Source organism: Vicugna pacos, chromosome 3 (genome assembly GCF_048564905.1).
Source record: "Vicugna pacos chromosome 3, VicPac4, whole genome shotgun sequence".
NCBI lineage: Eukaryota > Metazoa > Chordata > Mammalia > Artiodactyla > Camelidae > Vicugna > Vicugna pacos.
This window is the reverse complement of record NC_132989.1, coordinates 41,588,715-41,603,252: the sequence shown is the minus strand read 5'-3', so window position 1 is coordinate 41,603,252 and position 14,538 is coordinate 41,588,715. Positions and strand designations below refer to the sequence as shown.

Genomic DNA, 14,538 nt, shown 5'->3' with positions numbered 1-14,538 from the left:
AGCCTTAATGCCCTAAGGCAACCACTGTATATAATTAACTGCTTTCCTATGCATCTATAATGGTATCACCAACTTTAGGAGAAATGAAAAAACAGTCACTCATTCTTTTAAAGGGTGTAATTCTCTGATCCCTGGTTGAAAAGGCTGGCCTGTATTAGTTAACAGGAGAAATCCGAGAGCAATTTAATTCCAAAAAAAGCTTAAGGGCAAAAACTAAAACTAATGAGATACTGGTACACCCAAGAACAATATACTTTGAGAAACTTACAGTGAGAGACTATCACGATGTATAAGACACTGAGCTGGGAAGTTTCTCTTGTATTATCTCAATTTAATTCTAACAACCCACTGAAATCCACTTGAATTAGGGAAGTGATTTATCTGGATAAGATCAGGAATAAATTAAGGGCAGTGGAACCTCCCTTTATGTGGGAAGCAGTAGTTCAGAGCTCAGACTTGCAGGCAAATAAACCAGCTTCAAATCCTAGGCTGGCCAATTTCCAGTCATATGTAATCTAGGCAGGTTACCTAACCTTTTCTAAGTCGTCTTCCTTATCTGTAAACTATTAAACCTCACACAGTTATTGTGCTTACTTGCTCACAAGCAAGCACTAACTAAATGGAAGCTATTATTATTGGTATTTTCCCTGATTTGAAGGGACAGGAGTAACAATCACAGTCTTGCACCACAGGTCTTTTCATTGGTTGGCAACCTCCACCACTCCCTCAACGAGTCTTCTCAAAAACAAAACGATACTTCAGACATAGGGAAAATTTGTACACAATACAGTGGGCACATCTGAAAAATCACAGCTCTTGGTGATAATTATGTTTCATGAGATAAGGTCTGCCTCTAATGCCTATTACCCAAACACGAATGGCAACAATATCATATAACCAAAAAAAAAAAAAAAAAAGCTCTGAACCACTCCTGAAAAGAAACCTGTTAACTGACAAAAGCTCACAATCCAAGATCTATATTCACTTGAGTTAACTAGTAACCATCATTTTTCATAAGTTAATATAAAAGAAAAACCTTAAGTGAAGCAACAAACAATACTTTTTAAATTTTCATAATGCAATTGCTATTAGAAAAATAAAAATAATTTCTATTGGTCAGGCTAAAAGAAACAGGGAAATAGAATGATTTTGCCAAAATGGTGGGCCAGAAAATAAGTGTCTAAACGTCTAGTTCAATATTAGCCTTCCTAAGAGTCAGCTGCTGCGTATCTATCAGTAAAAAGAACACAGGAATACCTGAATCATCAGTTTAATATTGTATCACGACACCGAGACACGTGGCAGGCCCTCAATAAATGCTTGTGGAACTGAACTATAATACTAGATAAGAACGATGACTTAGTCAATACATTGTTTCATCTTAAAACTCTGGTATTAATAAAAATTTTGTGACTAGTCACCTTTGCTTAAAAAGTTGGCGCTTCTTCACAAGCACCTGAAAGTCAATTATGAATCATATACACCACAAAAAAACTTAATGCTGAACTAAGAAAAATAAAGACTGTGAACCAGGAAAAAGAAAAGATGAAAAATTTTAAGAAATTACTACAAAAACTGATATGCACAGGTTATACGTACAGGTTAAATGTGATTATTAATTAAGCCATAAAATAACAAAAATGATAAAACATACTTAAGTGACAAACAGAAGGCATAAACAAATATAATTTATATCTCTTAACTAGTACACTGTGATATTATATATCTATTATCTAATATACAATGTCTGGTATAGATCCTAAGATTATACAAAAGTTATTAAATCAATTCTTAAATTAACTGTTTAATCAGACAAGTTTTGCTGTTCTACTTATGCTATGGGCAGGATTACAGTTTACTGCCAACACTCATTAGTCTGTATGGTTTTGTCCTTGCTGAATTTTGAAGAATAGACCAAACACAGAGGCCTTTTGAAAATGCAACCACAGACCTATACTGATAGCTACAAGCGAAGTTCAACTGTTTAACAATCAAAATCGGATGATTTTTTAATTCAAATGCTTTAAATGCACATAAAATTAATCCTCATAAGACATAAGTGTGATTTATCAGTAGATTTCTAAACATCTCATATCATTACAATCAATGGGCTGAGTTTTAGAAATGTTATCTGAGGTCTAGATATGGGCTCTGCTAGTCAATCAATACCGATGGAGAAAGGAATATAAACGACGCTTCACTCTTCCTTTACCAAAAGTTCTGTTCCTCCATCAGGGCTCAGCTTACTTTATTCAACAAATATACACCCATTGCCCTCTCTTTTGCCAGATACTACTCAAGGTTCTAGTGCAATGCTGTCTCGCAGGACTTTCTGAGATGCCGGAAATGTTAAAATAAAAACAAAAGTCACTGGCCAATGTGGTGACTGAGCACTTGAAATGTGGTAGCTACGACAAACAGAGGAAGTGGCTTTTTAATCTGATTTAATTTTAACTAACACAAAGTTTAATAACCGAACGTGGCTAGTGGCTACCAAATTGGATGAGGCAGCCCTGATGTTATCAAGGTAAACAAGACAAAAATTTGTCTTCATGAAGTTTACAATTTAGTGTGAAAGAAAGATATTAAACAAACAAACCAATAAATATATAATTTTAGGTGGTAACTGGAAGTAGCCTCTTTTGGAAGGGATGATTAGGGAAGGCCTCTCTAAGGAAATCTGGGTTAGGAACCTGCCCTATTGAAACTGCCTGCTTGCCTTGTTCAGCTGTCCTCCAGCACCTATCATAATAAATATTTCTTGACCACGTGTGCAGAAGTAATCTATGAAACTTCCAAAACGACCCTGCCACGCAGTGTTCAAAATTCTCCAGACTCAGTTGAGAAAATACGGAAACAGGTAAGAGTAAAACCAACTTGCTCTCTTCTTCCAATCCACTCCACCACAGTTGTGGAGCCTCACTTCAAACACAGCGATGCAGAGCAGAGATCGCCTCCTCCTTTCGTTATTCTCAGCCCCAGACTTTTACTCTGAATGACTAATTCACAGTTTCTTAGCCTCTGCCAGATCTAAGTCCTCAGCCAACTTCAACTCACAAGGCTACTGCAAATAAACTTTAACAGCCTGCTTCAAGCAACACTGCACCTCCTTAGTCAATCCTGTACTAGATTTACAATTCCTGGAAAGTTCCTATCTATCCAAGCTTTAGAGGCTCTCTGCCGTACCTACACATCAAACTCCACACAGGCATCTAATTAGGAGTTAATGACTTTATGGAGGACATTAGTGACGCTATGTCCTTTATGGGAAGCATTAGTGACGCTATTTATGTAAATACAATGACAAACGCTTTGTTTTTTCCTTTCATACTCGGAAGTGAGGCCAAGTGACTCAGGTTTGGTGAAGGGGTAAAAAGGAAGCTCCAGCTTGACAGGAAAAAATGGGAAGTGAAAAGGGTAGAAACTGGAGATTTCAAAAGCCCTCGACTTAGAGCTCCCCGCAGCCCTCTCCCGGAGCTCGGGGGAATGAGGGTGACCGCAGGCGGGCCCAGGAGAAGAGGCAGTGCTGGGTGGGCGGCGGCGCAGCTCCCCGCGGGCGCCCACTTAGCCGTCAGGTTCCGCACCGCCCTTCCCGGGGGCCGGGTCCCGTGTCGGCCCCGCGGACTGTGGCCACCGGTTACCTGCTGGTCTCCAGCGAAGAGTAGCGCTCCGGCAAGACCTGGAGGCAGCGCTGGAAGAACCGCACGTGCCGGTCCCGCAGGAAATCCAGCCGCTCTCCCTCAGCTATCCCCGCCGGCCGCTCGTCCTCCGTGGCCGCCATGCTGCTACGGAAACGACGTCCGCCGCGACCCGGAAGCAATTGGCGCCGCGGCACCAAGGAAACCCGAGGGGCGCCGCTGGGGTGGCGGGTGGGGAGGGGGCTTGCCCCCGCCGTTGCCGCTGGCGGTGATTAAACTACACACTCTCAACCGAAGGTCTTAAAGCGGCGCTTTCTCCCTGTGATTTCTCCCTAGGTAGCGCACCACCCCGCCTTTTCTACTCTTAAGTCCCGAAGGTTTGGAAACACCTCGCAAGCCTTGTAAAATCAGCTCACAGATCCACAAATCCTTCCAGAACTTACATCCTCGTTCGATATTAGGGAAGACATGCAAGGTCAATACCTTCAAGTTCGCTTTGAGAAAACGGCCCTAAAGAACATGAAGATGGTATATATAAAAACAGGGATGGGTCAGTATAAATTTGCCAACAGACTCATTTCTGGAAGGCCACAGTTTTAAGCTGAATAGATAAAGAAATTAAACCTACAAGTCAAATTATTTGGTTATGGGGATAACTAAATGCTTATTAAATAATTATTGACGCTACAAAAGTTCAGAGACGTTCCTAGTCCTCTTTGCGCCCGCGCGCGCGGACACACACACACACACACACACACACACACACACACACAAATTCTATTCAATTCGCCTGTAAGGGGTTGTATTTTATTCTACAAGTCAAAGATTTTACTCTGAGTCATGTGTCATCCATTTGCAACACCAAATAAACTCAACATATTCTCCAACACGTATGCTAAAAAAAAGAAAGAAATAACATGCTTCAGGCTACTTTTTCAAAAAGAGGGATTTAAATTGTTTCAACCATATACTATTCCTTTTTAAAGTGCTCCAGGTAGTCTTGAGGGAAAAATCCACCCAAGGATCAGGCTTGAACTTGGTTTTCATAGTTAACGAACAGAAGTCTGGGACATAATTTTAATTGTTAGCTTTCTTAGAAAATGTATTCCTTAAAAAAGTACCATATGGGCTGGAGTTACCTTAATTCACCAATCCAAAGCACCTTGCAAAATGTTAGCTACCAGTAACCGATTATTCACAGGTATTCCTGCATGTAACAAATATTGTGATAACAAACTGTCAAGTATGGGCAGAAGGGTGTCTTTGGCGCTTCCCTGTAAGTATGGAAACCACAGTCCTTGCCCTTTAGTTACGCCCAGTCCAGAGAAGTTTTCACTCTATTATTACAGTGAAGATCTTTGTCTCTCACTTATACATATGGACCACCCAATGTGTGAAGATGTTCAAGGTGAAGCCATATTACATACATATAACTTACTAGAATCAACACTGCCCACTCTAGCTCAGAAAGACATTCCTATTCAGCCTGGCCTTTAAGGGGAAGCCAAATATTTCATCTGATTCTTAGTTCAAGAACCAGCAGTCTGACCCAAATCTGGAGCAAATACTTCTATGGTGGACTCACTCAGAGATAAAACACTTCCTAGGTAAGTAATCACCCACCTTTTTATGGGTGATTTTTACAGTACAAAATTTTTCACATATGCATGACAGAATCTAACTCAGACATAAAATTATTACAATTACTAGCTAAGAAGTGTAAACAGCACAAGTCTTCAAAGTGTAGGAATGATAGAGCATCTGTAAAACTGAATATTATTTAGCCATTAAATGATAATGTTTCAATTATATAGAAACATACAGAAGCAATTATAGTATGGTATTTAAAATGTACTCTAAGACTAGCAACTTAAAAATATGTAGGTATACTTTTGGAAAAAGTTACCTTAGGGTAGTGGAATTATGGGTGCTTTATAACAGTTTTCCTTTAGTGTTTTTCCTAAATTTCTTATTAATATACTTTTTAATCCAGTATAATGTTTATTTGACATCTATTCTAAGAGCTTGTAACTGAAGACATTATTATGTTTATGGTTATTCTATGTTCTTTATACAAAGGATCATATGATATATTCCTCATTTATTTTAGATTCAGGTAGGAGGAGTGGTGTCTTCACTTTCATACTTCTTTTATTAACAAACCAAACAAAAAATAAACAAAAAGCCGTAAGAATCACATCACCCAGTAGGCTTACCTTAGATTCAGGAAACTGAAAGCTGCATTTGTGTACAACAAAAAGCAACAAGTTAGAAAGCAATGCATAAATAAACCTTTACTTTCTGTGTCTTGTAGCTGTTCAGTTCTGTTTTTAAATTCCCTTGTCCTGTTCTATATTTATAAACTGCCTCAAATCATTTAAAAAAGTTAAGAAGAACAAGTACAACAAATAACATAGGCATTCCTGATTAAGAATGTTTTATGTTAATTCTCTCCTTTTGCACCCAAAATTGTATAATAAGAATTTATTTTCCAAAATTTGGAAGCCATCTACTTTGAATAATAACCATAAAGAAAAGGTTTTGACCACTACTCATAGTAGATTTCTACCTGAGTCATTTGACCCAAATGCATCAAATTACAATTAAAGATACACTAAAAATCGTAAGAAATGAGTTTCTTTTATTTATTATGTATATAATAACTTTTCTATAAGATGGGAACTAATTAAACTCAGGAATTAAGATTTTTTAATATGAAAAGTAAAGTCAAATTAGGTTAAATGGTGTTTTTCTTTACAGAAGTTTGGAAATTTTAAAATTGATTCTTTTGACCAAATATAGTAGTCCAGCAATTTTAAAACATTTTAAACACCACCAAGAGAAATCATAGGATTCTAATGCCAGCTTATTTCAGATGATGTTTCAAAACAGAGAATGCTCATATTTTGAGACAAACAGAGCAGAAAAGAAAACTGCATGAGCCAGGAAGATGTGGAAGACACGAAGATTTTATAAATATGTGAAGTCCAGAAGGGCTGAAAGGAAATTTGAAATACCTGAAGGAAACCAAAAAGATTATATCAATAATACAAATAATAGGGTATATATGAGGTGAAAGGCATATTTTTAAAATAAATATTCTCTATATAAAACAAAGCATGCTTCAAACAAATACAAAATATTTGTTAGACAAAAGTATAGTAACTGACAAATTACCCATTTGTTTAACTTAGAAAAAGTACTAACTTATTTCATAACTCAAAAAAAACTTTCCACTTTACTCAAGCTAATTTAGCTCCAAGTTATAAAGTTATAAAATTTTCATTTAAAAATGTCATTCTATGATTGTCTCAGTTTATTTTGCTATGCCATGACAAAAACAAAGTATCTTTGAAATGTTGTTTAAATGAAATAATATTTCTAACATAAACTTATTCAGAGAACTTTTACATCAATAACAGGCCAACTTATACATTAAATACCCTCTTAGTATAAACAGGAAATACTAGTGACAAAGCCACATGGAACTTCATACTTGTCAATTCACATATGACACAATAATCAATCTGACTAGGCTAGCGATATTTAAAGAACACGGTTAGTCACTCTCTCCTTGTTTAACTGAATGTGCTAACATTCTTATCAACTGAACACCAATTTCATTATCCCATATTCTTTACTAAACTCCTTGTCTCCAGGTTGGAATAGCCCTAAGGAGAAGAAGAGAAAAGCAATTATCAATATATAGGAAATGTTTTAAAAGTCTTAATTAAATGTTAACTTTTAAAAAGTATATAGATTTGCTTTACCAAGTTTTTATTATAAGATATATACATACAGAAATTGCATAAAATAAAAACATGCAGCTTATTAAATTACTCTAGAATGAACACCATTCTAACCCCTTTTTACCTATGTGGGATACGCAGAAGTGGCCCAGAGCCTGCTGGTCCTATCTTTCTGGTCCGTTCTTCCCAACCTCTAGTAGGTTTGTAAAGCCTAGAGGGATCTCTCCTAACATTGTTTTCAACCTGTAATCACAAGTAAAATGAGTGCCAGTTAATTTATAACAACTATTAAGTTCGTACTCGTGAGTAAGGTCCTTAGTAACAGGAAGCAGATTTAAGAAAAATACTTGATATTAGCTAAACAAAATGAAAGTGTTAATAACCTCTTCAGTAAACTTCTAATTGTGCTCATATAGCTAAAATAAAATTTGGACTACATCAGTCTATTATAAAACTGTTAATTCAGTTTATCTTTCTAGTTAATTATTTTATTCTGCTTCTACTGTTGTTCTGTTTCTTTCCTATTTCTGTTATGAGGGAAATGTAATGTAGCAAAGGATGACAGTGGTATAGCCAGATAATAAATTTAAGATAATAACCACCAGTAAGTCCTCTGTTTTATCCATGAGAGTCACCAGTATCTGTATCACCAATGAGATTAAACAATGCTCTGATAGCTGCCATAGGTCTAAAACAGGCTACCTAGGAAGAATGAAGAAAGGAATGAAGAGTAGGAAGAAAGAAGTAATTTAGGGTAAAAGAAAATGAGGTGCTTATAATGCAAAATGTTAGAATTCAAACAATAGTTGCTTAAGTTGTACCAAGTTATTTTTTGTAATATATAAATAAATAGGTATGAAATAAAGGAGATGGATATAAAGAAAATGGCGTTTATTTCTGTATCCTTACAAATCAACGAGTTACCATAAAAACAGTGAAAATAAATTAATCTCAGTACAGAGTACCTTTTCTTTTAATTTTGCCAATTTTCTTTGTTTTTCTGCCTTTTCATCCTCCTTTGATTGTCTATCTAGAATTTTCAATTCAAGTTTATGTAAATCCTAGAAGACAAATACCAACAAAAATATAACATTAAGAAAGTAAAATTAGCTAGACTGTTTCAAAGTTTAGTTGCCTACAAGTTAAATTAAATTATCTTAAATATCAATACTGTTTTAGTATCAACTTTTTCCAATAAAAGCTAAGAGCTTTAGTTTCTCTGAATATAAGTAATACATGCACATCTTTTCTGAATGACTTTGTTTTAAGTGTTTCTTGTTTTATTTTATGGCTCAATCTAAAACTTCTTTTCTTTGAATGGGTGAGTTACCTATTTTCACTTATCAATGAAGATATGTCTGGTTTTAGATAGCTCATATTAAATTTTCTGTTTTACAGATTTTTTTTCTTTCCTTGGGCTTTTATTATGTGACCTCTTGCGTTTTTGGGGAGTGGATCTTTTGTCTTTATATATAGACCAGAGAATTCCACTATTAATGTGTTTTGCCTATTATTTTTCTTTGTACGTCTCTTATTTTTTGCTTTATGACTGTTGCTTCTATGTATTCTGATGCATAAAACAATTCATAATAGTTACCTCTCATTTGTACTCAAGAACTTTGATTCCTTTAAGTGTATGTTGAGTACCTACAATGTCCTAGACCCTAGGGTACAAGGATGAACAAAAAGGACAAAACCTCTGCCTTCATGCATCTTACATCATGGCAGGGAGATAGACAGTGAACAAGTAAGGGAATCACCGATGGGGAAAAGCCAGCCAGTTTGTCAGAGAAGACAGCACATTCATGGCCTGGCCTATGGCTACCTTTCCATGCTGGTTCCCATCTCCCACTTGATACTGAGAATACTGAGTGTTTACAGTTTCCCCCGCAAACCACACTGTTACACTCCTCCAAGCTGCCCATTCATGCTGTTCCCTCTCCTAGGAGAGACTGCCCTGTTCCTTCCCCCTTTTTCTCCTTCAAGACTCAAGCATCACCTCCTGTCTGACATGCACAGCTATGGTAAGCTTCCTGCCTTGCATATCACCTTCAAAAGTTCTCTGTCCACAACACAATCACCACCACTGTTTACCTATTATACCGGAGTCCCCGATTTGCACACCAGTCTTTCCCAGACTATAATCTACTAGGAATCAGGGAACAGGGCCTACTTATTTTGCTACACTAATGCTCAGTCCAGGCCTGATATATCAGAAGCACTCAATTTTTGCTGAACTGAAGCTGGGAGTAATACATCCATGTGAAGCATAGAAAAGTTATTTAGGAAACGTGTTTACTCACTCTTTCTTGAAATCTGGAAATTTCATCAGCAGCAGTTTTCCTTTTTTCTGCCTTTTCTGTCTTTTCCCTTATCTCCTTTTCAAGTCTCAAAAATTCTTCCTGTTCTTTCTTCTGCTGGGTGTAATTTTCTAGCAGCAATTTTAGTTTACACTGGCGTTGGCGCTCTTTCTGCTGCTTTTTCTCCTTCTCTTCCTCTTCTTTTAACTGGGAAGCATATTTCATTGACATTTCTATACTTTTCTGTTTTTTCCAAGCTTCAACTGCCAATTTCTGCTTCTTCCTTTGTTCTTCCTTTTGCTTTTGATTATCCTCCTGTTTATTATGAAAAAGCATAGGTATGTTCTCTGCCTTTTCCTTTAATTTGAAAATTTCCTCCTTTTTTTGCTGCTTTTTGGTTTTCCAATTCTGAATAGACTAAGTGGTTAAGAAAAGAGAGGAAGAGAACACATTTTTAATAACCTGAAACATTTTAAAATACAACCCCAAATCCATCTTTCTAGAAAGAATATTGATTGCAGGACGCAGGTTGCTTATGTTTTAAAGTGTTTTTTTTTTTTAACCAATGGAATTTTTTCTACTTCTGTTTGTAAAATATTTAATATATCTTTTAAAACACTGCATAATAGTTTATTCCTTTGGCCTTTCTCTTCCTCTCTTAATCCCAAGGTACACAAGGACTTCACCTCATGAAGTAGCCTCCTCTCCTTTACCGCCTTCATTTGTGTTCTGAGGAAATACTCCTTTCCTCTGATCATTTCACGTTTCCAAATCCTCTTTCTAGGCTTAGAATCCCTTCTGAGTCACCTATTTCTGGCCAAATATCAGAAGAGGAATTGAAAGTGGGGTAGTTGAGAGCACACTGCTCTGAAGCCAGGTATTTGGGACCAAATCCTGGCCTTGCCATTTACCAGGTGTGACCTCGGATGAGTCACTAAATGTCTCTGTCTCCATTTTGCTCATCCGTAAGTGGAAGGTAGCAACTCTCGAATAGTGTTGTGAAGATGAAATGAGTCAGTGCCTGGCACATAGTGCTTCATAAGTGTGAAAAAAAGGAAAAGTAAAAAGCTTAGTATCTTTATATATGAGTATATAAAGATTATTTACAAGTCTAGCAGGCTTCTCTATGCCATACAGGACACATCCACTGAATTACTTTTCCCTCAAGTTGGGAAATCATTTCCTTATCTTTCCTTACAGTATATCATTCATTTTCATTAAATAAATCCTTATGGTATGTGTACTATATGCAACACAATGTGACAGGAACTATAGATGATTGAAACAATACCGAACGCTGTCTAGTACGGTGCTATTCAAGGTACTGGTCCACCATGTCAGGAATTCATGCCAGAATGTAAATCAACGTACTGCTTCCTTCAATGAGAAAATTTTCTGTGAAGAAACAGTCATCTGAACTAAACTGTGTGTTTACTGGGTAGCTGATTCTGGTGTGATCACATTATCTCACTGAAGACCAGAAATAGTTTGCAAACTGACATCCACTCTGTGGGCCAACTCTGAGCAGCTCTGCTCCAGGTGAGATAAGGTATGTCCATAAATACTATAATATAGAATATGCCATTGCACATCACACAAGATGTAGAAACAAAGTGCTAGGGAGATTCTGAGGGGCTTGTTTATGTTTTAGTAGGTAAGAAAGAAGTAGCATCTGATCTAGGCAGATTTGGGCAGGCTGGCAGTGGAGGGGGAAAGAAAGAATGGAGGTTCCAGAAAGCAAGAACGAGATAGGCAAGGGTCCTTGGGCCAGAGAGGTCATGGCATGTCTGAAAATCAGTATGTTCATTTAGGAAAAACACAGGATATATTTAAGAAAATGGGAGATAAAAATGGTAAATTTCCTACTCCACATTTTACACTCAACAAATTTAAAACTGCATTCCTGATGCTTTCCCCCCAAATTTCCCTCTTCTCCTCCAGCATGTCCTACTTCAGTAAATGGCACCTCCCCTGTCACACCCCCTCCCACCCCCTGCTACATCCAGTCAATAATCAGTTATCAGGAAACAGAGTGGTGGGAACAAGAAGAGAAAGCTGGAATCCAGTAGTTTACCTTTATTACAAGAAGCACTGTGTCTTCCTTTTCCCTAGAGAGGTGGACCTCAAACTTTTAGCTTGTTAACAGAATAACCTAGAGGACTTGTTTAAAAACAGATTTCAGGGCCCTATCTCCAGAATTTGGATTAGTTCTGGGGTTGGGGCCTACTAAAGTCTAACAAGTGCTGATTTTGCTGGTCCACAGACCACCTCGCTTGGTCCATGGACCCCACATTTTCAGTATCCTAGGAAAGAAGCCCAAATAATTCTTAATAGCTTGATATTTTGAGTTTTTAAAAATGACTTAACATTTCTAAAATTTTTCTTAAAGTTTCAAAAGTCAACCTTCTGAACATTCAGCTTATTTTGTAGAAAAACAATAGCAACAAGAACAAACACCAGCTACTTCCCCTAAAACTTTAGACTACACGTGGAATCAAATATTTCTTTAATGCTCCTTAGGTATGTTTGGTGAACTGTCATACCTTTCTGGTTAAACCAACTAAGTTGAAGTTTATCTAACTGAAGGCTACAAAAAAGTGACTCAGACTTAGACTATCTAAACTCCTGGTTATCAACATGGGGTAATTCTTGCCCTCCAGGGAACATCTGGCAATGTCTGTACATATTTTTGATAATCACAATTAAGGGGGTGCTACTAGCATCTCGTGGGTGGAGGCCAAGGATCCTGCCAACCATCTTACAATGCACAGGACAGCCCTTACAGCAAAAAATTATCAGCCCAAATAGTCAACAATGCCAACGTTGAGAAATCCTGCTCTAAATTAGAGCCAGAATAATATTTTTGTGAAAATGAAGCTTTTTAAGGTATTTGCTACAATAAAAGAGTTACTTTCTTCTCTGGAATGGCCAAAATTTTGAGACTTTTAAAATAAGCAATGAGGCTGAAGTTTCAAAACTCAAAGAAACTTCTGAGTCAAAAGGAGTTTTTCCTACTGTCTCTTTATTTTCTGTTGGAAACAATGTGGGCTTTGCTAGTTAAGATGACTTTTACCAAAAGCCTGAGTAGATGTGAATTTCCTACACCTCCAGTGGGCAGAGAGGAAGTGTTGCACAGGCAGAAGTTTTCTGACCCACTGTATTATTTCTTGGGGTAGATATGTTTGGGCTTAAAGATGTCCAACTGTAGTTCCACCAAAATTACTTAACTTCTCAAAGACTGTTTCACCCTCTTATGGTGGAAGAAAAAGTATAACATTGTAAAATGACTATAACTCAATAAAAAAAAGTTAAAATTTTTTTTTAAAAATTAAAAAAAAGGAAAACTTCAATACTGAAAAAAAAACACAAAACCTCATGGGGTTGTTGTACAGTTAATAACACACGTTAAAGAGTTTAGCACAGTCCTAGAACACAAACGTACAACAAATGATAGCTATGATAATTATTATTACCTCTTTTTTTCTTTCCTCTAGGGCCAGAAATTTTTGATACCACTTTTCGTGCTGTTGAACTTCATCCTGTGTTCTTCCAGGAAGGTGTTCTAGAACTTCTCCCATAAATGCTGGCTTCCCTTTATGCTTGTTTCTCACCTTTACAAAGTTCTGGTGATCATAATCATCCCAGCCTCCTTGTCGGCCTCCTGTTTGCTGAAGGAATTTTTCAAAATCTACCACTTCTTCTGGAAGAGTACTTGGGGTTACTTTGTCTACAGGAACTTTGCTTGACATTGCTCTGAAAGCTTTCTCTGTTTCAGAATTACCCAAAGCCCATGTGTCAATTTTTCTTGATATGGCACTCAACTCATTATTAGTTGTTTTCTCTTCTTTAATCAGCTCTTCATAGCTAAAATTTTAAAAATAAAGTTTGAATGGTAATTTACAAACCAAGCCATATTAACTGTTCATTTTTGACTCAAATTTTATTATTCCTGACTCATTTCATGTCATCTTCTCCACTTAACATTATTAACATTTATAAAATCTAAGCCTTAAAAGAGTTTCCTCAGAGAAAAAAACGAACTTTCAAGTTCTCATTTGGGATTTTTAGTGTCCAAATATAAATGAAAATTCACTTTAAACAGGAAAAGCAGTCTAAAACCTAAAACAAAAGAAGAGAGCTGTTATATTGCCTTTGTGTTAAGACTAGTATTAAATACATAACAAAATAGTTTATATATAATAACCTAGTAGAGAGTTACTGAAAAATACAGGTAAATAATTTTATGTTAAAATAAGTTTAAAACTTACATCAACCTCTGCTCTTCCTTAAAAGTGTTAATTGCGTTTTCAATTTCTTCCATCATTTCTCTGAGCTTTTCAACAACTGTAAAAAAAAAAAAAATAGAAAAATTATGTCATATTTCATTATGACCAAGAATTAAACATTAGGAAAAAATGGGAATGTTCCCTTAAATTAAAACATTTCTTAGACTAAAGGATAAGAAAAAATGTGCTGTTAAATAGTGAGTTTTTATAACCGCAATTTTTTTGATTACAGATCTTTTCCTATGTACACATATCTTAAATATTATTTTTTCCAAAAAAATGTTTTATACTACACATACTGTTTTGTGACTTGCACTTTTTCTTTAACAAAATGTTGCAGTTAACTCTCCATATCAATGTACATATGACTACTTCATTATTCTTCTTATGACTCCATAGTATTTCATGGTCTAATGCTACTCTAATTGATTTAATTTATTCTCCAAATGATGAACTTTTAAAAAGATGCAATGCTGTACTTGAATGAATATTTTTAGAGGATAATTAACTTGAAATGCTAAATAAAAAAGTATGCCCACTTCAGAGTATGCTAGATACTGTCACC

The 14,538-nt window shown here is 36.3% G+C and overlaps 2 protein-coding genes across 10 annotated transcripts in view; both read right to left on the bottom strand.

The window, feature by feature from the left end:
• The window catches only part of PGGT1B (protein geranylgeranyltransferase type I subunit beta), a 78,622-nt gene extending 74,580 nt beyond the window's left edge, over positions 1–4,042 (bottom strand). For 4 of the 5 annotated variants that reach the window (XM_072958075.1, XM_072958077.1, XM_072958080.1 and 1 more), the window contains exon 1: positions 3,642–4,039. In XM_072958075.1, coding sequence (XP_072814176.1) covers positions 3,642–3,781 — 140 coding nt within the window. In that variant the 5' untranslated portion in view covers positions 3,782–4,039. Of the gene's footprint in view, positions 1–3,641 lie in introns of all 5 variants that reach the window. The other variant, XM_072958081.1, reaches the window with a different exon arrangement.
• Positions 4,043–6,259: 2,217 nt separating this feature from the next.
• The window catches only part of CCDC112 (coiled-coil domain containing 112), a 137,229-nt gene continuing 128,950 nt past the window's right edge, over positions 6,260–14,538 (bottom strand). For all 5 annotated transcript variants that reach the window (XM_072958067.1, XM_072958070.1, XM_072958060.1 and 2 more), the window contains 6 exons: positions 13,956–14,031; positions 13,161–13,551; positions 9,691–10,104; positions 8,353–8,448; positions 7,512–7,630; positions 6,260–7,309 (listed from right to left, as the gene is read on the bottom strand). In XM_072958067.1, coding sequence (XP_072814168.1) covers positions 7,279–7,309; positions 7,512–7,630; positions 8,353–8,448; positions 9,691–10,104; positions 13,161–13,551; positions 13,956–14,031 — 1,127 coding nt within the window. In that variant the 3' untranslated portion in view covers positions 6,260–7,278. The remainder of the gene's footprint in view (positions 7,310–7,511; positions 7,631–8,352; positions 8,449–9,690; positions 10,105–13,160; positions 13,552–13,955; positions 14,032–14,538) is intronic.